General features: G+C 47.2%; 1 protein-coding gene across 7 annotated transcripts in view; it reads right to left on the minus strand.

The window, feature by feature from the left end:
• POLD1 (DNA polymerase delta 1, catalytic subunit) overlaps window positions 1-22,824 on the minus strand; it is a 1,263,933-nt gene that overhangs the window by 72,291 nt on the left and 1,168,818 nt on the right. For all 7 annotated transcript variants that reach the window (XM_069605393.1, XM_069605349.1, XM_069605354.1 and 4 more), the window contains 2 exons: window positions 18,833-18,885; window positions 15,397-15,494 (listed from right to left, as the gene is read on the minus strand). In XM_069605393.1, the coding sequence (XP_069461494.1) occupies window positions 15,397-15,494; window positions 18,833-18,885 (151 nt within the window). The remainder of the gene's footprint in view (window positions 1-15,396; window positions 15,495-18,832; window positions 18,886-22,824) is intronic.

Genomic DNA, 22,824 nt, shown 5'->3' on the forward strand with positions numbered 1-22,824 from the left:
TGTATGCCCTTTAAGGGAAGACATTAAATAAGTAACAATGTATCTGTTGTCAGTCTCCCCTCCCATAGGAAGCTGACAGGATCCCAACTCCCAGCAAGATGCTGGGGTCCCTGAGATAGTATCGTGGGGCTCCCTGGTTTGCGCCTGCCAAGATGTCGTACTGCCAGAAACAGGAAAGGTTGACCAATGCTGAATCAGCAGTAGGAAGCCAGTATTTGCCATCTGCAATAGGCAGGAGAACAAAAACACTCAGAATCACAGAACCTATACATACCTATGTAGGAAAAAATGTCTGCTTGCAGCCAGGGGGTTCTGTTCTGCTCCCTCAGGTTCTTGCATGAGATGACAACAAAGACCGACTTTTTAAGGATTGGGCCGCTGCTTCACAAGGGCCTCCAGCTTAATACGAAGAATCCCCCCCCCCAACCAACCAACCCAAGAACAAGACTAATAATTACTGATATCAGACACAAGTTAAGGAAGGAGGGAACCTAGGGGTGGGGTCGGGCTGGCATATAAGCCACTGCCCAAGGGGCAGCATTGTGGGTGCTGATAGAAAGAGCTTTTAGGTCCGCTAGAAGAAAAGGTGAGAGAAGAATGTAGTGTTGCAGAAGCAACTAGATTGGAGGTAGGGGGGTAAAGGTCAGAAGGGAGAAAGTGGATAAGGATAAGTGGGTGCAGTAGAAAGATATTAAAAGGAAAGAGAAAGGTGGAAAAGGATGACGGAGAAAAGAACCAAGAGATGGCAGGAAAAATAGAGCAATTAATGGGGAAGAGAATAGGAATAGGGTGGATAAGGAGAAAGTAAAAGAAAGGGTGAATGACAAACAAGAGGTGGTTGGAAAATGCATAAGCGTGGCAAAGGAGACCAATCTAAAGAAGATGGATACTAGTCCAGAAACAGGTAGAGAAAATGAAGTGCCTCGAACGGAACAGCGAGGGGAAGGGGGTGGCAAATAAAGCTTCAAATAGAGGTAAGAGGAATGCACGCACCCACCCTATGTCAAAGGCATGTGTGAGAAAGAGAGGTTGAGTTACGACCACATGGCAGAATGTCACAGAGAGGGATATGAAAAAAGAGAGAAACCAGGGGAGACCAAACGTCGCAGGAGGGGTCCTCTTGGCGACTAGAGCCAAAATCATGAGACAGGGAAGCTGCAGCTTAAATATTGTTTTTAACATTACGCCTCGCTCTGCATCTTTTCTCATGAATCAGACTTCCCTATAAATACCTCCGACCCCGTGCTCTTACGTCTTGTGGCAGCACAAAGGCTGAAGGAAAAGGGAGTTAACCTAAATGTTTTGATTTTTCTTGTTTCAGGTTAATCCTAGAGTTGTCTTCTTTGCCGTCAGTTCTGCTCGAGGAATGATAAAAGCCTTTTCCAAGAGGATCTTCTACACCCTCTGTTTTCTTTTCCGGATTGTGATCCTCTTTTCTGGTCTACAGTTTCTGGAAATAATTATTTATTAGTGTTCCTTTGAGAGGGGTAGAAAGGCTGGTTTATTGACACATAGGAACGTATAGTCATATAGCACTGTTGCCGGTCGGATAGTATAGCGAGCTGAACGCTGGTTTCTGACACCTATGCGTAGCCTGCTGACCCAGGTTGGTATCCAGGCAGGGCCAACTCAGCCTTTCATCCTTCCAAGGTCGATACATTGCATACCACACAGTGGGTAATGATATTAACTGTTATTACATCGCTTTGATGCCCTCGGGTGAGTTAGCGTTACATAAAAACAGGTATTATTTGATTATTATATTTGCTCCTCACACAAAACCTCTCATCATGCAATGTTGTCCCTTTCTGTCGAAGGGTTTAGGTGGACAGCCTAAGAGTGGAGGTTTTTGGGCCTGTCCCCGTGCCACCACATCCAGGCCCAGCTGAAGGAGACCTGGTTGGCCAACAACCAGGTGACGGCTTTGGGGTTCCGTCTAGTGATACTCTGCCAACACTACTGCAGTGGTCATGTCCTACTACTGTGCAGCTACACAAGAAGGCTCAGTCCCTGATGGAGGGGTCTTCAGGAATCAAGAACGAGAAAAACATTATCAGAATTTATGGAGCAGAGATCCAAGAGAGAAGTGCAGCGACAGAAGGGCCCCATACTGTGTCAGAGAATCGACCTATTAATTATGTGATAGCATCCTAGAAGTTCTGTTTTATTAGGAAACATGGTATGTGAAGACAGGGACTTGCTATTTGCATCCAGGGTGGTTCTTTTAACACAGACTTTTTTTGTTTAACCCTGCATTGAATTCCAACTACACACTTTGAAAATCTCTGGACACTTTGCTGTTTGACAGTAAAGACCATGCAGAGATACCCATGCTGTGTGTGGTATATATAAGTAAAGAGAGTGGGAAAAGGACAGCGACCCGAGAATGTAACTGTGTTCAGTACACCCAAATCCATTAAGCTGGAACAAGGGACTGACCAGAAGCTTCAGGTAAAGGGGTTTGAGAACTAGGGATTTCATTTACATGCAAACTTGATATATTGGGTTACTGTTTTTTTTTTTTAATAAACCCTGGTTTTTATACATCTATCGATCGGAGCATGCATCTCGCTCTGCTTTGTGACATATAACAAACAAATAATTGAAAGCATAATTGGTAAATTGCAACCATATTTTCAAGTTCTTTAATATAGAAAGATGCTGGTTTGATAAGAAATGGTAATCAAGAATGCCCAAGAGTCCACGACACAGGGCTTAACATTTCAAGTTGCAAACTACTAGTTGGGCATACAAAGTTACCCGCCCCCCCCCCCCCCTTCGTTACTCCACATGCACACAGCACACCATTTCTTACTCGGCAAGAGTCGATTAACACTCGCCAATAGCAAGTGCACATTTGGAGGCCTGCACAAGAGATGCGCAAGCTCTCCTGTCCATGGGAAAATACCAATCTTGGCTGCAAAAGGTGATGCCAGAGAGAAAGAAGTTATTTTCGTGGGGGTGACACTCTGCACACAGGCATGTAAGAATAGATGCTCTCCCACTGTAAAAGTGTGGGTGTTTTAAACAGGATGATCAACAGGTGGCCAGTGGAGTTTGTGATCTTGTGGTCAGTTTGGCCGTGTACCTAGAGTCAGATGGTTAGTGTGAGAAGTTCCTTGTAGAGCCAGTTGCAATGAGCATGCATGGTATAGGAATTACATATGGCGTACAGCCAAACAGCCTAAAAAACAGGGCCCGTTATTCTTACGCCAAGAAGCATGAAATCAGATTTCTGTGTGACAGAATGTTGCTAAAATACCACTAGTCCCATCTAGAGCTGGCCGGCCCCTTATTTTCTTAGTTTTGTGGCTGGAAGCATTGCCACGCATGTAGTAGTGCCCAGAAGACAGGCTTCGGGTAAGTAGTGGGCCAGGTTGGAGTGCTATGTATTGCACCTAATTTAAGAAGCCTGAGATGTTATGGTGGAAGAGGTCGACTATTGTGCTCTTGGGGATTTTCGCACAGATTGACCCCAACACTCTGAATGAGGAGGAGACATTTTCCAAGTTCTCATTGCCTACAATGAGCACCTGTAGTTCCAAGCGAGGCCAGGATGCGTATAGCAGGTAGGTAGGCGCGGCAGTAACAGTAAGGGTGTGCACTGAATATAGAAGAGTAACTCACAATGTGTAGAGGCAGTTTCTCTTACAATTAAAGCCAGTTCAACATTGGACTCTGCACCGATACCTTTAAACAGAGTTTACCCCAGACATCCCCGTTGATTTACAGCATTTATAAATATAATCAAGTCAAATGGAAAGCTATAATTCAGCTTCTGAACGTTATATACGGGTTCCAAGTCCAGAATGTCTGAAGTGACTAAACCTGGGAATGCACGGACAGGATATCAAGGAAGGGTTTCATGTGGTAAACAGATATCAACTACCCCGCATGCTCTTTCTCGCTGTATCCTGTAGATGGACAGTTTGCAAAAGGAGGGAGACGATGCCTCATAACTGGTCATCTCAAACGTGCCAGGTGTGATGGGGCATATCTAATAGGCATTTCGGGCAGAGCTACGCACAGGTGGGCGAGGGGGGGAGGAGTCTGTCTGTTGGGGTGCATGCAACGAATATGCAGCAGTGCGGGAGGAGGGTGGGGACTGTGTACCCATAACAGTTGGGGGGCTACGGGGAAAGGAGAAAAGGGCTGTCTGTTTGTCTTGGAAGCCTCATGCCCTTTACAGTTACGGGGTGAATGCGAGTGTCACTTTGGGGGGTAAGAAAATGGTCGGCTTTGTGGACCTCCTAATCGCTCAGGGGTAATGCTGTGATGTTGGCCAGTCAGTGTGGTCGTTTGTGAGCCTCTGCAATAGGTGGTGGTTTGGAACCATGAAGAGGTGGGGAGGATGAGCTTCCTGAAGCGGGTGTGGGTATATGAGAAGGGTTAAGTAGCATTTATATTTCTTTTGTACAGTGCACAGGATATGTTGGCAACTTCTTAAAAGGGTACGGACTGCAAAACGGCTGCACACTTATTTTTGAAAATGCCAAGTCGTTATGGCTTTCCCAAATGGTTATCAATTAAGCGGATTTCCACTGGCAGGGGATGTTGGAGAGCCCGGGCTAACGTGGAAATCCAGTGCTTTCCTAATCTTGAAAACCCGAGCAGAGAGAACTTGCAGGTAAATACTGGGGCAGCTCATCCGGGGTGAAAGGAGGTGCAGTATGGGTCATTACCTCCACGTCCACTCTTCCTCGTCCCAGTACTTGCTTCATGAGGCACCCGCCTCCGACACAGGACCTTCTTCTATTTCTTTAAATCCCTATAACTCCTCCCCCACATCCATGTCACTCAGTTTAAATTTTTCCTGCCTCCGGCAGGTTGGACTTTTTCTTCCCGGTGCGGGGCACTGGGGAGCACAGATTGCTGGCCCCCTGGGGGGGGCTGTGTGGCGGGGCCCTCGGCTCCCTCAGGTGCGGCACTGCTCCTGGGCCCCCTGCGGGGCTTGGGGTCACAATTGAGCTGGATTGCCTCGCTCGGTTCTTTGCTGGGCTCCGGACCGCAGCGTGAGCATTGTGTCCCGGGTCCTGCACGGCCCGGGGGAAGGTAAGGAGAGGGGAGGACTGGGCTTGATGTTTTTCCCCTCTCCTCCTGTTTTGGCCATCTTGATTCGACTTGGCAGTATGGGCTAGCCTTCCCTTTTGTTGTGAGGCCTCTCTGCTTCTTGTCGTGGGGTGACAGTGGCAGAGAGTCTTTGGGAGTGCGGGGGCTCTGTTCTGTCGCAGGCATGTCACATACCACCCGCTCCTCAGACACACACAGCACAGGGTGCACCGGATGTTAGCTGCATTATCTGGGGGAAGGTAAGGAGAGGGGAGGACTGTGCTTGATATTTTTCCCCTCTCCTGCTGGTGTGGCCATCTTGACTCCTTCAACATGCCGTTTTCCTCGTGCCGTGTGTGCACATCTTTATTGGAAATGATGGCAAGCACTTGGCAGTATGGGCTAAGCCTTCCCTTTTGTTGTGAGGCCTCTCTGCTTCTTGTCGTGGGGTGACTGTGACAGAGTATTTGAAAGTGTGGGGGCTCTGTTCTGTCGCAGGCATGCCACATACCACCCGCTCCTCAGAGACACACGGCCCAGGATGCACCGGATGTCAGCTGCATTCTCTGGGGGAAGGTAAGGAGAGGGGAGGACTGTGCTTGATGTTTTCCCCTCTCTTGCTGGTATGGCCATCTTGACTCCTTTGAAAGGCCGTTACCTCGTGCTCTGTGTACACATCTTTATTGGAAATGATGGCAAGCACTTGGCAGTATGGGCTAGCCTTCCTTTTTTGCTGTGAGGACACTCTGCTTCTTGTCGTGGGGTGACTGTGACAGAGTATTTGAAAGTGCGGGGCTCTGTTCTGTCACAGACATGTCACATACCACCAGCTCCTCAGACACACACAGCCCAGTATGCACCGGATGTTGGCTGCATTCCTTGCGTGCTGCCTGTGAATACGGCGCAGATTTTGGACACATCTGCAAGCGGCCGGAAGGGTACCGGCCTGGCATAGTCTACACTTCGGGTTCGAGTCTCAGCGGTGCTGACTCGGTCCTTCATCCTTCCTAGACCGATGCATTGGAACGATTTAGAGCATGGGGCTACCAGCTACTGGATACAGGGCTCAAGCCACCTCTCAGTCATGTGGTGTGTTAGTGGTGTGTTTGGGTCTGTGCTAGCTATGGACGCAGACTCCTTGTCCTGTCCTCTTCCTCTAAACTGCGCAAGGGAAAGTCAAAGGAGTTGATTTGCTTTTCCCTTGTCCGGCATGGGATTATGGAAAATTATCATGGAAGTAACGGCCATGCAGGGGGTTCCCAGTGTCTCTTCTTTTAGGCCCTAGGTCCTCCGGTGCTGACGTGTTGCTTTCACGCCTCCTCTCAGACTTGTGGGAAGTGATAGGGCACATGGTGGCACATGTCTGTGCTTAGAGGGGTTCTCAGAGCCCCTGGTGCCGGTGGAGGGGGATGTCACTTCAGTGGGTTTTCCAGTATAGGCATACCTCAGGTAGGGGGTTGCCTTTGATGTCGGCTATCCGGGATGGATTGCTTTGCCCCGCTTTGTGACAGTACTCTGCCCTTTTGACGCCAGCCTGGTGGCTCCTCTGTCGGCTGAGGGGGCCATAGTCTGCTGGACTTCTGGGCTGTCCAGTATCTTCCTTTTGATAGGTCAAATCTTTTTGTGGGCTGACAAGCATGCTGTTATATTGTGGCGCAGGCCTGTTTCAACGTCCTGTGATTTCCCTCTGGTGCAAGTGCAGTGACTGGCGGTTTTCCCTGGCTCCTCGTCTCTATCTTCTCGGAGGTGTATGGGACCGGTGGGGTTCGGCTTCCTGGGTAATGGGATCCTTCTGGAGGGGGTATCAGTTGCCGTTCCTGTCTCCTCCTGTCCAGGTTTGCATGGTTAGGACTTTGGTACCCAGCTCACAGTCCAAGTAGTTGGCCATGGGATCCGTTCTCTCCGAACGGTTGTTGTGGGTTACCGTCTTGCCCGTTCCTCTCCCTGTTCAGGGTCAAGTTTTCTACTTGCGGGTGTTCCTGGTCCCAATGCCTTCTAGGATGTGTCACCTGCTTATGGGTCTCAAGACCCTGCACTGCTTGTCCGGACGTCTGGGGAGAGCGTACTCTGGATGTTGTGCAGGGGGGGCGCTTGCTGGCTGTTCTGGGCTGGGTTCTCAGAAGGCAGTATGTCTCGACTCACCTGTTGCTGAAGTTACGGGGCACGTGGCGTCTTGCATGTTTTCCAGTTCCTTGAGCCTGTCTTCGGTTACGTCTCCTGGTGTCTTATACTCTCTCCCACTGGCTCCCGACATCTCGGCTTTCGTAGTTTTGTTTTCAGTGTCCCCAGCGCTGCGAGTGTCCCTGCTATGGTGGCGGGGGGTTTCAGGTCTACAGGCTGAGGTGTGCTTGGTCCTTCCTCCTGTGACCTCTCCTACTACCAACACCAGCAGAAAGGGTATACATTGGGGGTCCTCTCAGCTCAAGGGTTGTGAGATCTGGGGAGAGCCGGTGATCATCCAGTTGGCAAGAGTTGTGCCATTGTGCAAGCTCTGGTGTACTTCGAGGAGTTGCTGGACGGTCGGCGGTTTTTGGTCCGATCGGACAATACGACGGCCTTGGCATATGTGAACTGCAAAAGGGGTTCCGGCTGTTCCTTGAATGCTCTGGCAGCGCTGATAGGCACCTGGGAGGAATCTCATCTGGTGTATCTGCTGGCCTCACGGATCAGAAGGGTGGACAATGTTCAAGCAGATCTTCTCAGACGCCGGTTTTCACTCCTCTGCAGAACTGGTCCTGTTGGCCCAGGTCTTTGCGGTGACCTGTGTCAGATTAGGGTCCTTGGTTCTAGACCTGTTTGCATCCCCGGCCTCAGCAGAAGTTCCCCTCCTCTGCTCTCGGTTTCAGGTTGAGGGGATTGGGGGATGGACGCCCTCTCTGTACAGTGGCCTTGGGGTTTTCCTTTATGCCTTTCCGCCTATTCCCCTTCTGCCCCGGGTGGTTTGGCGCATCTGAGTGTCCAGGGTGACTGTGTTGTTGTTAGCTCTGTTCTGGTGCCGCCGGAGTTGGCTCCCCTCTCTGTTGGAGCTTCGTTCCTAGGAACCTTGGCTGGTTCCGAGGTGGCCGTGTCCCCTTCAAGGGGATCTGCGGTTAGAATTCCACCGGATGCAATGGGCGGTGTGGCTATTGCTCAGTCTAGGTTGATATCTCAGGGGTTCTCAGATCCTGTAGTTGAGTCCAAATGGATGCTCTTAGACCCTCCACTCTGAAGGTGTTAGGCAGACATTGGGGCCATTTCCGAGACTGGTATGGGCAGTCTGGGATCCCTCCCCTGCGTTCTGGCCTCTGCTATCCTTCGGTTCCTCCAGGAGGGGTTTTGACAGGGGCCTGGCAGTTTTTCCAGGCTTCGCTCTCAGCGGGCCTCCATGAAATTCCTTTTGGGGGACTCTGACGGTCACTTGGATGGGGAGGTGTTGGTGGGGAAGTTGATCCAGGGTTTTTCTTCTTCCCTTCCTTGTGCTGATAAAGGGCTTTCCTTTTGGGATCTCCCTCTTGTATTACGGTTCCTTCATGGGCCTCCTTTTGAGCCCATTTCCGAGATTGATATCAAACATCTTACACTGAAATCTGCTTTTCTTATTGCCCTCACTTCTGCCCGTAGGCTTGGGGAGATTGGGGCTCTCTTATGTCACGCTCCTTTCCTGAGGGTGCTGCCAGACTCGGTGGTGCCGGGGTGTGGTCCGAAGTTTCTCCCTTCAGTTGTCTCTCGGGTTTCACACCTCTCAGGGTCTGGTTCTCCCTGACTTCTTTCATGATCCAAGAACGCCTGAGGAGGTGGCTCAGCTTAACATTGATGTCCGGCGGGACGCGTTGGAGTATTTGGCTTGGTTTGCCTTTTCCACCAATCTGATAGTCTTCTGATTGCTTGTGGTCTGGCTGGGGCTGGGCATAACGCATCTGTGGTTTCCATTTTCCGGTGGTTCCGGGTTGTGATCTCTAGGGCCTATGTGGCTTCTGGCCTGCCTGTGCCTGCGCACAATCAGGGGCTCTACCAGGGGTTTCGCGGCTTCCTGGCCCGATGTAAGGAGGGTTTTTCTCTGCAAGAGATTTGTATGGCTGCCGCCTTGGCTGGTCTAGGCATTTTCATCAACCGCTATGGGTTGAGTTTCTCCCACTCGGGGGTTGGTTCCTTCGTGGTTGGAGTTTTTGTCTGTGGGGATGTGATTTAAGAGTTATTGTGGGTGTGTTTTGCTGCACTGTTTTTGGCTCTCTCATTGGGACCTTTTCCCCGTTGATGCTTTGGTATACCTCATGAAGTAAGTACTGGGACGAGGAAGAGTGGACGTGGAGGTAATGCTCTGATTACTTACCGGTAATCTTCATTACTCCTAGTCCTACTCTTCCTCGTCACAGTACTGACGACCCTCCTCACCCTCCCTGCGGGGAAGGTCCCATGCTCCGGCTTGGTAATATGAAACTGAGTGACATGGATGTGGGGGAGGAGTTATAGGGATTTAAAGAAATAGAAGAAGGTCCTGTGTCGGAGGCGGGTGCCTCATGAAGTAAGTACTGTGACGAGGAAGAGTAGGACTAGGAGTAATGAAGATTACCGGTAAGTAATCAGAGCATTACTTGATGAGCATGCACACAGAACCATACACATGACCACATTCAACAGCAGGCCAGTGCAGCACGCCCAGAGCTCAATTTAAACTCTTTTTGGACATTTTTAAGCCCGAATAAATGGCAAAATAATTCTAAAACACAGTAGGCAGGAAGTGAAGGTCTCGGGAACTGTGTTTAAAATAGGACATACAGTAGTGGAGCTTCAAAATAATCTTAAACATGCTGACAATTGTTATTTTCCTTAAACGTCTCCCGGACTAGTCTCGCACTCCCTCTCCTTATGGACAGACAAACCTCTACGTCCCACTTTGTCTTACAGTTTGTTCTCAGTCTTGAAAAGACATTTTTATTTATTTTTTTTGTTTTTTTTATTCCAACGGTGCAAATCACAAACATCACTAGTGAAAACAATATCTCCGGTAAACAAACAACAGTGCACATAGAACTAATTTTGCGAAAGAAAGAAATAGCCAACAGTCTTGAAAATAAGCAAGTAGGGACATCCTACCTGTTCTTACCCACATTTCAAATTCTAAGAATGGAAGTATTTTTGTCTCCCAAACAAACGGGCAGACTTCCACATTTCCAAGCATGGAATTTTATAACTTCTTTTTTCCAAAACTCATGTCTCCAAACATCAACGGAAAACAGGCAGAAAGTATTTTGTTTTAATGGCAGCAGGTGTGCCAACTTACATTTCTTGGGGGTGTGTGAAAACTATTTTGAAATCTTCATGTCATAGGAAGTGACGTCACAGGAACATACGTGACTGAGGATGACACTTTCGAGAGAAACGACGGTCGGACTCTAAAAGTAACCCTGGAAGTGTAGGAAAATGGGCTTGCATGACAGAACCTTCATCTCGATAACAAGCCTTGGCAACATAAGTGGCACCAGAAGAACAGTCTTATGCCTGGAGCTGCAGAGACCACGAGTGGATGGGCTTGAAGGGGGAAGCCACAAGGAAAGAAAGAACCAAGTTAAGGTCCCAGGACGGAACCACAAACCGAGTCGGTGAGAACATGTTTGCCAATCCTTCCAAAAATTGGGCACTTCCGAGTTTGCTTTGTCAAATATGGGCCACTTGTAACCAAAACTTTAATTTCAAACTATGAAGTTGCAATCCTTTAACTGTCTAAATGCTGCCAAAAGCAATATGTCGTACATGTTTCCACGACACCCTTAAAATCAACAGGCTTCATGAACATCACGGTCATCTAAATAAACCTGCATACACTTCCACACTGCAAAAAAAAAAACCTCCAAGGAAATCGAATTCAAACAAGAACCACCTTAATAAGCAGCTGTTTCTTGAGAGAAGTTTTATTTTAAGCACAAAACCCCCTGTCTTTAGAGATTTTCCTATGTATTTGCTCTGCTTGAGATATCAGTGAGTGGCAGCAGGTGAGAATGCCACCCTGTCGCAGTAATGGCCCAGTATCACACATCTGATTACTGCTTGCCTCCTCTCAGCCGATGAGCCAGTGCAAGCAAAGAAACGGTTAACCCAGCAAGGCCTTTCCTTGCCAGCTTCAACTGAAGGCGCGGACGGAACTGTGCCGTGATTTAAATATTTTCAATATTTGTTCCCGAAAAGACTCCCATTCCTCGAGGGTAGAGGATTTGGTGGGGCATGACATTTTCTTCAGGTAGTCGTCTTCTGACGAGGATAGGGAAGGCGAAGGGTGAAGACGCTTCCGGGACCGCCTCGACGAAGAGTGCCGCAAACCACTCCGGGACCTAGACCTCCTGGACGTCTTCCGACGAAGAGACTCCCTCGACTCATCGGTCGACATACCAGCAGATTTGGATTTACGGGGCTTGGAAACACAGCCTAACTTTAATTTTTCCTTATGCTCCCGCAAGATCTTGGCAATCAACGACTGACACTTCGAGCAGTCGTCCGTGGCGTGGTCCTCACCCAGACACCACAAGCAGATACAGTGCGGGTCCGTGATGGACATCTTGTACCCACAGTCCCATCACTTCTTAAAGCCAGACCGCGGGGTCGTTTGGGTGGAAGAAGAAGACAATGGCACAATACAAAGAAGCAGACACGAGGCGCGCCAGGTTCTCGAAGCAAACACGTTTGCGGAAAAACTGAACCGAGGAAACGGGTGCCGTATGTGCTACTTAGAACAACAGATGATGTCACCCTCGACGGAGGCCTTCGAGGGACATCGACCCAACGCCATCAATGTAAAGACGCCCTCTGCCGAAATAAATTCCTCCGAAGCAGCAGAGCTGTGGACATTACATGTCATAGATGAGGAATACGTTGGAGGACAAGCCATTCGAAAGGGTCTATATCTTTTAATCTATACTACCTGCAAAACCTGTTCTAATGGCATCAGGATAATGCTTTTGCTGCTGGTCTACTAGCCAAAAGCAACACCCACATAACATCTTCCAGGAGGTCCCAATCTTTGTATCTTGGCCTTTCAGAAATCAGGCATGATGGTTCAGTGTTCTGATTCCTGGGTAAAGAAGACAGCCTCCCTCTTGTGAGAGTAGGTCTACTCTTTGAGGAAGACGGAATGTAGGGCAGATGGACAAGCCTAGGTGGTCTTGGTACCACGACCTACTGGCCCAATGCGGGGCTACCAGTGTCATGGATTTCCCAAACTTCTACAAACTCCCGATTACGCGAGGGATGACAGGGACTGAAGGGAACACATACAGGCCCCTACGAACGTGTTCCCCACAGGTCTCGTCTGAGGAAATTTCCTGGAGCAGAACAGATCACATATACTGTTGATACTGGACATGAACAGATCCACTTGAGGGGTTCCCTAAAGGGCGTGGATCTCTAGAACTTCTGGAGCTAACTCCCACTTGTGGGAAACTGCTTGCTCAGAGCTTCCGCTGTTGTATTCTATTCTAGGTGAACAGCCAACAGAGTTCCTGTTTCGTGGGGCCCAAAACCAGAGCTGAATTGCCTTCTTGCAGAGTTGTAGTGAGCCTAACCCTTCTCTCTTTTGAGGTAGTGCATGGCCACTGTGCGGTCCACAATTATCAGGAAATCTTTTCACTGGATGAAGGCAAAAAAGCCATCAGCGTCAGTCTGGTCGCTTTCAGCTCTAAAAGGTTTATGTGTAGTCTTGATTCTGCAGGGGACCAAAGTACGCTCATTGTCAGATCGCTCAAGTGAGCTCCACACCCCATGAGAAAAGCATCCGTGACTACAGTGATCTCTCTGGCAGGGTTGCCAAAAAGGTTCCCCTAACATCACGTTCTCCTTGCAAGCCCACCACAGGAGATCCTGTGCAACCTTGCTTGGGACCTGAAGACCCACTGGAGGAACCTCATCCTTAGCAGGTCTTCTGGCGCCAGGAAGATGCAGGATGCCATGAGGTCCAGCAACCTCAGAAAGTCGAATGCCGGTAGATATTGGGTGTTCTGAAATCTCATTACCATCTGCACGATATGCTGAGCCCTCATCTCATCTCGGGAGGTGAAACCTTCCCAGAGGAAGAGTACAGGACTGCTTGAAGCTTTGGAGGTGTCACTTGAGTAAGCATCCTGAAGATCGAGTGACACCATCCAGTCCTGGAGCTGAAGGGCCTGGAGGATCTACTGTCTGTAGTGCCCATGCATCGGAAGTAATAAGATGCCATTCTTGCAGATGCTGGGTCAACCTGCCTCCCACTGGGAAGCTGTGAGCAAAGTGCTAAGAGAGGCTTTGGGGCAGTGACTGAGACATCTTATCAGCTTGATGAAGAGCTAAGAGTGTTCCCCCCTCCCTCCACAAACCTTAGAAATGTTTTGTGCTTCGGAGCAGGGGCCGAGCTCGAAGACGTGCAACCGCTAGACCTCGAGGTGTCTCTGGCTGCCAAGGAATGTGCAGTGATCGCATTTTAAAATTGTTCCCACTGCTCAGGGGTGGAAAAGATTGTATGGAAGTGCAGTTGACTATGCCTTGGAGAGTCAGAAGAGTACCCCGTCATACCTCAAGAGTGACAATGCTTCTTCCACGAAAAAAAGGAGGAATTACAGGAGTCACTTCGGGAGAGGTACTACTTACAGTGACTCGTTTTCCATTTCTCTTCTTGGGACCGTTATCCGATTGGTTGCAGTCTAAATGCTCCTGGTCAACCCGATCAACAGATCTACCCTCCCCAAAGTCCTGAGGAGCCTTAGCAGTGCTACAACACAGATTTAGAAGGAGAGCTTGAGCTACACCTGCGAGGACAGAACAAAGATTTCCAGCACCTCCATGGATGGATTTTGGGTGGTATCTGGTCAACCAATCGAACACCAAAGCATCTAATGCCAAACCATTGAATTATATGCAACAAAATTCTATTCCATCAAATAGCCATTTTGTTGTATATAATTCGATGGATTCATCGAAATTAGTGGGGTTAGGGTTGGGGCTAGGGTTAGGTGTTAGGGATTGGGCTAGGGTTAGATAAAGGGTTACATTAGGGTTAGGGTTGGGGCTAGGGTTAGATTAAGGGTTACATTAGGGTTAGGGTTAGATTAAGGGTTACATTAGTGTTAGGGTTGGGGCTAGGGTTAGATTAAGGGTTGGGTTAAGGTTTGCGGGCTGCTCCCCCAATATACAAAAAAAAAATGGAAACGTTACAAGGAGCTGGCGTGCCGAGATTTCAGCACTGGACAGCTCCATGTAAAGTTTTAAAGTCAGAAAAAAAAACACTGAAATGCTACCTTTTACATGTAGAAGTGCATTTCCATTGAAACCAGTCCATTTATATTTTCGATGGACTGGTTTAGATGGAAAGGCACTTTTACATGTAAACGATAGCCTGTCGATGCTCCTGGCATTCAATGCTTTTTATTAGATGCTTTGGTTTGTAGTTGCTTTTTTTTCTTGATGCAATCACTATAAACCCTTTTGGGTTCATAGTCTTGTATGAACCGCAGTCCTCTGTGTAGTGTCCGTCCCCAAGGCACACCTAATGGGGGACTGTGGCGGACATCTTGGAAACGCAAGTTAATGCAGGTATTGAATACCGACGCCTTTGGTGTGCCAGAAAGAGTACAGCAAGCAACATTTTTCTCTGAGGAGAAAATGAAGGCATGTAGCTGAAATCAACTGTGCACATGACGACACCACATCCAGAGCCATGGAGTCATTGGTGCCAACAGGAGTCTGCTTGTAGCTGCATTTGGTTTGCCCACTGCTGGGGAATGTTTTCTGGGGGAAGCTGACTCCGTGACTAAACATCTAAGATGAGGAATCTGTGGAAGGGAACAATCCATTCGAAAAATGTCTTCCCTCTGGTAATGTTTCTGGTGCATTCTCCTTCCACAGATTCCTCTTCGCCCTCTTTCTTGCCCCATATGACTCATACTTTCAGAACCCGCTAACATTTTTTCCTCAGATTCTCAGCATGTGGAGGTGGAACCGAGGCCATAGGGTGTGGTGTGCTCTTTGTGTAATGCTCATGACATCACTTCGGGGGAAGAAATTGGACTGTCAATGAAGGTCTCTGCAGAGCTCCGCCACGTACACTGCTGTTAAATGTTTCAGAGGACAGCTGCAATCCGTTAGAAAAAGGGGTAGAGGTCATAATATTACAAACAAAGGCAAAATAAGAACACACAGCTCCTGACAGGAGCAAAGAAAAGCAGGAGCCACAAGGGGGACAGAAATACCAACAGTCCCAGCATTTGTGCATGTAGAAGGTGGATGGGGCTGCAATCACAATGGCTCTACGTCATTCACAGTGCAAGATGCCAGGGGGAGTGTGTGGAGATGAGGCAAATAAGCTTTTAACTTTCACTATTGGAAATAATTGTTACAGTCCCATTTTACCTGGTACAGAGTACATCCTCGTGCAGACTTCCCTGGCAGCGCTGGCACTGTGTCCATAGGCGAGAGAACTTCTCCTCTAATGAGCCCAGGTGGGAAATCTGAGGAAAGACAGCAATCCTGTGGGTAAAGCAAATCTGTAGACAAACCAACATGTGCAAATAAAAGTAGGCATGCCTACTCAACCATCCAAATAAATGTGAGAATCCAAAGTTAACTTAATGTATGCCATAAAAAGGATTGTGTTCAAGAACATCTGGATGAGCGTTAATGTGACTAAGTTACATGTTCATAGAAGAACTACCAAATTCCCAAGTAACTGGCAGATGTGGCCCAGTGTTTACATTGGTGACCCGAGAAATGGGAACCATGGGTTCTATCCTGTGGGCTGCCCATTATATATTTGAGTGATACTAGCCGAATCTATGTGCACCTGTGCGCCATGATCTGCAGCAATCAGGAATGGACCATAATGTTAGTCTGCTGCTACCCAGGGGTGATTCAGTTTGTGGAGTGTTATGATATGGCATTTAAAACGCGCCTATACACAAGTGTTTCAAGGCTTGACGAGGCAAAGGAGGGGAACAGAGGGAAGACGGACTAAGATCTTAATAGGCCGGGTGACATTGAGAGCGTGGAAGTGCAGGGGTCTCAGTACCCTACAAGTCTCATTACATGCTCCAGTGTCTGTCTAGCCCCTGAAGAATGTGCATGTGTAAATGTAATGTCTGCATGGCATGTTGGCGATGGAAGCACATGACCACTAAACCCGGGTGCAAGCACACCCACACAGATAACACACGAGTCTATTTGCCTTAAGGCATCATTCCTGTAACTTTGTCTATCCCCGTTTATTCTCCATTTCAGCTTACTCACAGAAAGAGAAGCCCCTCTTGGCTCTGGCGAGCCAGGGACAACAAAGGCCCTCCTATTAATACTGGCACTAAAAGTCAGATCAGCCGTATGTATTAAGTGAAATACAAGAATAGCATTTTTGAGGCGAGATTGCCACATTAAATGGGAAGAAAACATGGTACCAAGACTTCAGGATCTGCAGACCAGCGGCACATCACAAAGGCAATTCTAGTAAACTAAAACTTCAGGAAAAAGCCTAATGGTGTACGCGGTCATACTTTCCTCATATTCTATACTAGGGCCAGACATGGACTCCTTGCCTTCATAAAGCCTTTCAGCAGCGATGCACGCCAGTGTTCCCAAACGGGAACCCACCCCACAAGTGTTGGTGTGAAGTGCCATCTTGATAATGGCAACATGAGCGACAGCTCAGCAGATTGGGGTTGGACTAAACCTGGGGACAAGAAACCTCCTTCCTCCTGGACTTTGACACATTGAGCCTTCCGTCTGAGGCAACATCCTCTGGAAGATTTTGGCTGTCTTCTCTGAAAGTTGCACAGAGGACAGGACAGATTACACAGAGAAACTAGACAAACAAACTCATGCATAGGTAATGCAGGCAGAGAGCCAACATAGGCAGATACCGAAAACAGACGTTGCCCCCACTTTTCGCGACCCAGGTCTCCAAACATTACACAAATAAGTGGTGTGTGCAAAGGTTTCAACTCAGGGTTGTGTAAGGATGCAGAAATACGAGTATGACACAATGGTGTCATGGCGATTGGCAAAGACTTTTGTGGTAAAAAGTTAAGAAAAGAAAACCTATCACGCCCTATTTCTAACAGTGGTTTCCCTGCCTCAACTAAAAAGTACTATAGATCTGTCAGGATGTCCAAAGTAAAGAGTCCACGTCCTGTGTCAAAACCCTATTTCCTTCCCTTACACTACGAATGAAACTAAATAACTGAGGAGGCTTCAATAGTTCCAACCAGAATCTGTGTTTTGAAGGAATGCCTCCCTTCCGTGGGTTACAAGTCTCATTCTGAAGCAACATAAAGTTCTAGGTTCACAGGGTTTCTTATAGTGCAGTTTACAAAATGTATCCATTGTTGGTCATAGTTGTTTTCACTATGGTATCCTTGGGATGTAACTTTCTTCAGTCTTCCTGAACAGGGGTATGACTCCCTCCCCTAAGTCCACAATTAGGGGGAGGTCTCTCTCCGCATAACCTCCCTCGGGTTTTTCGTAGCTCAGGTCTCTTTAGGGCGAATCTCTCCTTCCCCTAGCCTTGCTTAGGATTCTCGGACAGTTCAAGATTGGTGACTTCTTCCCCTGGTCTTTCTCAGCTTTCGTTAGGCACATTCAACCTGGTTCACTACCCTGCCAGATACTGTGACTATGAAGAATGATGATCTTTCTTCCTCTTATGGGTGTGGATGCCAGACTCATCTTTCTTTCTTGGCCTTCCTTCTTGATAGACTTGGTTCACTCTCCTGCCAAGTACTATTGTGTGACCCAAGGTATGACGTATCTCCTGCTTGGTCATGGTCCCAGACCCTGTATTATCAGCTCTTTCCTCCCCTTTGGGCTTCCCAGCACTTTTGAGGCCCCAGCACCTTCCCAGCAACAAACCTACCTTTTCTTATGGTCTGCGATCGCCCTGGGTCTTCCTTGACGCATGCGACCAGTAGTGGTGCTTCCCAGACTCTTTTGGTCTTCTTTTGGTCTGCAGGGCTTCGCAGTTACACGTTTCCTTCAGGCAGCCCAGCTCTCCCTTCTCGGGCTCCCCTGGTCTTAGAAATGCCTGGCGCTTCTCTCTCCGGTGTAGTCGAGCGGTCCTCCGGTTCTGGACCTTCCTGCTCCCTTCCCAGCATCCCAGTTTGCCTTCCTCCTTCTTGGATCTTGCTGGCTCTTGCGGTTCCTCAGACAACTTGTGCAGTTCTTCTACCCTTTTTGTACCCTGAGAGTGCTCTCATTGACTGGAACGCATACCTTGGTTCCCCAGTGCGTTCGTCATTCCTCCACACCTCTTTTTTGTTCCAGTAGTGACACGATTACTCTCTACTCGGTTAGGTGGATTCTTCCTAGTCTCAGTTTTCTCATGCATTCCATATGGGTAGTCCCTACTCTTCCTGGTCTCAGCATGTCTCATGAGGATGGGGTCTTTTATTCTACAAAAGCATATGGAAGTGTTGGGAACTACAAAGGTTTGTGTAGGGTAGGAGGATGCGCGAGGTGGGGGTTGAAGTATGTAGATACTGCATTGTCCCACAATAGTGGTCCCTGGTCCCACAGGGGGTTTTCACCTCCCCATGAGATCCTCCTGGTGAGTACCACCCCTGTGCGGACTATCAGGTAGTGGCCTCATGGGAAGGGCGCCCCCTATGGAAGCAGTGACAATACCCTGGGATTCGTCACAGTTACCATCTAACAAAGATATTTGAGATTGAACTCAAGATACGTTGGCATAGATGAGGGTAGATGGGTTGTTTCAGAAGCCACTGCATTCCAGGTGGGACTGTGCAAGGTGCAGTTAACAAGCAAGGGTACCTAGTCACCCATTTCCAGATTTGTACCCACTTACCTCTTTCTGATAGAGTTCAGATTCTCTGTTCTTGCAGTAGGTACACACTGCACCTAAGTTTCAAACAAGGAAAGAGAAGAAAAAGTAGGATTAGAGCTTTGGAGGATACATGGTTCTTCTTCCACCAAAAAACTTTCACTTGAAAAGACCCACATCTGAGAACCTTGCATCCCCTTTCAGTGCTAGCTATGAAACACTATTTTTGTATCTTGAGCATCAGCTGTGAAAACCTCTCTCAACTACAATGTTGTATGTCAGAAATTCTCTGCTTACTGCATGCTTCCTGGGTGAACCCTGCACACCACAAGTAGCATTTGTGGGAACCGCTCCATTTAGCTCCCAATGAGAACCTTTTACCTCAACTGAACTCCTCTTCTCCCGCTGTCAAGCCTTCTACCTTTCTATCCATGCCCTGACTCATGGGCCAAGGGCTCTCTTGTTGCTATAGTGAGGAGGTTTTTCACATTATAAAAAGTTGCAAAGCAAGGCACTGAAAAATGCCCCAGATTTTGAGTGCCAGCTATTGGAGCTCCTCTCCAAAGCCATGTAGGCCTCAGCAAAAATGTTTTGTGCCAGTGTCACGCAAATACCCACTTCCACATTCCATTTATAACTAGAAATGCTATAGCCAATTCTGTTCTCACACAAGGTTTACAAATATGACTCATGTTGAAACAGAAAGAAGCTGGGTGGAGAGGCGTTACTCAATCTACCGTAAACATGTTGGACAGTTCTCCTTCCACCTATCCAGCATACAGAGACACAATCAAATAAACTAATCTGTTTGGTTGTACAGTGCAGGAACGCTAGTTGGGGGGGAGGGGGAAGGAGAGCATTAAGCATCATGAAAAAGTATGTACCGTAGACGTGAAGAGAAGATAACTCAATGGGGAGTCTATTTGCTCTGAATCAGGTTTTTGTTCATCAAGCTGGGACAAAATCCTAGTCTGGAGTCGAAAATAGGACCATTGACCTCCTCTGTGGGAACAATGGATGTTACCATTGCATTTATTGTATTATGTGGTGCGTGCTTGCTAAAAACGGATGGAACAAGTATAAGTACTGAAATATAATTGGATCCTGATCCTGCTGCCAGGTTATGAGCCCTGACTTTCCACAAGCTCAATTATGTAATATGGCAGGACTGGAGTGTCAAAAAAGATTTACAGGGCAGGGAAAGGAGGTGGGAAAGGAGGTAGGCATTGGGGAATTGGCTGGAAGACAAAGGAACGGGAGCACATGCTTTCCTCAGGGCAGAGGGAAGAAGGTGGTGGTCAGAAGCTGTTTGAGTATGTCAACATATCCAATGACAGAGAAGGCTGTATTGAAAGGATGTATATACCCATGCACGGCACTGCTTTTTGGTTAACATTACTTTTTAAAAAGTGACTATTATTAGAAAGAATATCTGGGATCCGAGTACAGTATGTAATAGTAGCAAACTGGAAATATCTGGAGGCATGTCACATTTTTGTAAGCTCTGCAACTTTTAATGTTGTGATGGCAAAAGGCTTTATTTGCAAAGTGAAACAGGCAGACTATTACAGGGACTATAAGGCAGGTGCTGCTTAGTGGGAAACCTGGAAAGAGATAAAAACGGCATGGGTTCAGTAAGGTTTAGAATTGCCTCAATACAAGAGGTAGTCATGGCCACACTACCGTGTTTAACTAAGGTCAAAATTGCAGGAAGCTAGTTAACTAGCCCAGAACAGCCTGGTTAGCTTAACAAGGACAGCTACCATGAGGCAGGACCAACTGCTGCCACAAATATACATGTGACTATTAACTTTGGGTGTTTGGGAATGTGTATGCATTGACATTGGAAAAGAATCTAGAAAAAGTTTCAGGAAGGATAAATCAATGGGCAAAAATGTACAGAAATATTTCCAAACACTTTGGGGGGAGGGGTGGGAGGACTCCTACCGCTGGTTTCTATGTTTTATACGAGATTCTGTACTGACCAAAAGCATTTAAATCTACTAAATTGCTTGCATTGTTGGAGGATCTCCCAGACTCAGTCTATCATAACATAATAAAACACACTAATGTATTCCTCCTGATGAAGCAGTTATTATCACACTGAATTACGTGTTGAGGACAAAGTGTTTACAACCAATAAGACTGATTACGTTTTCAATTCATTGGATGCCATCGCACCAAACATAAGGCTTTTGATCTAAACCCCTAACGGGATTGGGCTTTTCGGTTATCAGCATAAGGATAGTTTGTTTGTTAAACTGTTCTCTATATTAGTTTAAGCCAAGGATTGGGGAATGATCCAGTCAACTGCGCTGCTGGTGGAAATTTGAACAAAGAACTTGAGTCGCACTAGAGACAGAAACAGGTGCGTCTCCGTGGCACACCTGTTAACAGAAACATGGTGCAAGCACGTGATTGAAAGTTTCTGGAGGGGTGTGGCGGATAGGCTGAACACAAAAGGGGTTAAGCTAATGATAGAATCGGCGTGGGCGTGCCTGATAGGAGGGTTCCCCAGACCACGTAAATTGAAGCATGTCAGTAAACTTAAAGACCTGGCGTATATACTTGCGAAACGTAGAGTTGCTATTAACTGGAAGGCGTGCTATGGTCCGATAGAAGTGTGGTGGAAAGACCTTCAAAAGTGGTCAGAAGCTGAAACTGCAATATGGCAGGAGGCAAGTAACTCGGATCGGGAGGAGGAAGCAGAAACCTTGACAGCTTGGAAGCATCTAGTAGCTAAGATAATTGGGCCTGCGCATGATGGGTCGAGTGATCGCGACTCAGTAGAGAATTCGGATGGACGACTCCACCTGTAAGGTGCAGGAGCAGAAGGTGTGGAAGAATAGGCTCGGGAGGTGGGTGGGCAGAGGGAGCAGTATATATTATTGAAGAAAAGCAATATTGTAATAATGTTAATTGTACTGCAAGCTTGGTTGTATTGTTGTAAAAAAAAATACAAATGGTTTAAAAAAATAATTTAAAAAAAAGAAAACATGGTGCAAGCACAGTGTCTCACCAGGCGCCTCACTCAAAATTAAACAGATTAAACAAATTATGGTTCAGAGATTCTTGGATACATTATGTGTTTACAGTTTTACCATAAGGATAAGTAGTTAATACAATGGGTTGTTGCTTACAACCATACAATCTACTGTGCCCTAAGCAAGAATGTGAACCTCATAAGATGTGCAAGATATTTGAGTCTGGTATATGCATAGGTGACATATATTAAGCCTTATTAACATCATAAAGCATGTGTGCCCAACCGACACTCGTTTCAAGCAGACGCTCTTCTTCAGGGATGTGTATGTCATGATCATAGTTACAATCGTGAATTGAACATGGCATGGTTATGCGAGAGAATCATTGCCAAAGTTTTTGAAGTATTGACAAACATGTAGCCATATAACAAGAAAGAGTGAGAGAGAGAGAGAGAAGCACAACAATCAGTTTATTTAATTGTTTTGCATACACATAAGGAACATCGCAAGACCACGATTTACTGACTGACAGCTCCCAAGACATTAACACAGCTATAACCCAGCCCAAATCAATTGACATAAATAAGTTACTATCACCTAAAAATATATCTAGCAAACCAATGAACGTGTGAGAGTCCTGCGACTTGATGAAGACTTGAATCAATTTGTTACAGAAAGACCTCTCATGGTACCCGTTGGAGCCCAAAGTGTGGACAATGTCGTCAGTCCAAGCTTTTTGAAAAAATACTGACTTGCAAATTATGACATGGCTGCCACCTGCCTTGGGCTTTCATAAAAGTGGCACCTGTAACTTCTGCAAATATGCATTTAGCAGTATTAGGGGCTATCTTACATACAATGGCTGCAGCATTGCTATACAAGGATTTATCAACTGTAGATCTAATTATGTCGTTTACTGCATTATTTGTCAGAAGATTAATATAGACAGTATCAAACGGGAGTGGAGGGTCCGAATACGAGAACATTTACATGCAATCAGGACCCAAAATCGACTGAACCCATTAGCGAACC

This window comes from Ambystoma mexicanum, chromosome 1p (assembly GCF_040938575.1).
Source record: "Ambystoma mexicanum isolate Mex_15411 chromosome 1p, UKY_AmexF1_1, whole genome shotgun sequence".
NCBI lineage: Eukaryota > Metazoa > Chordata > Amphibia > Caudata > Ambystomatidae > Ambystoma > Ambystoma mexicanum.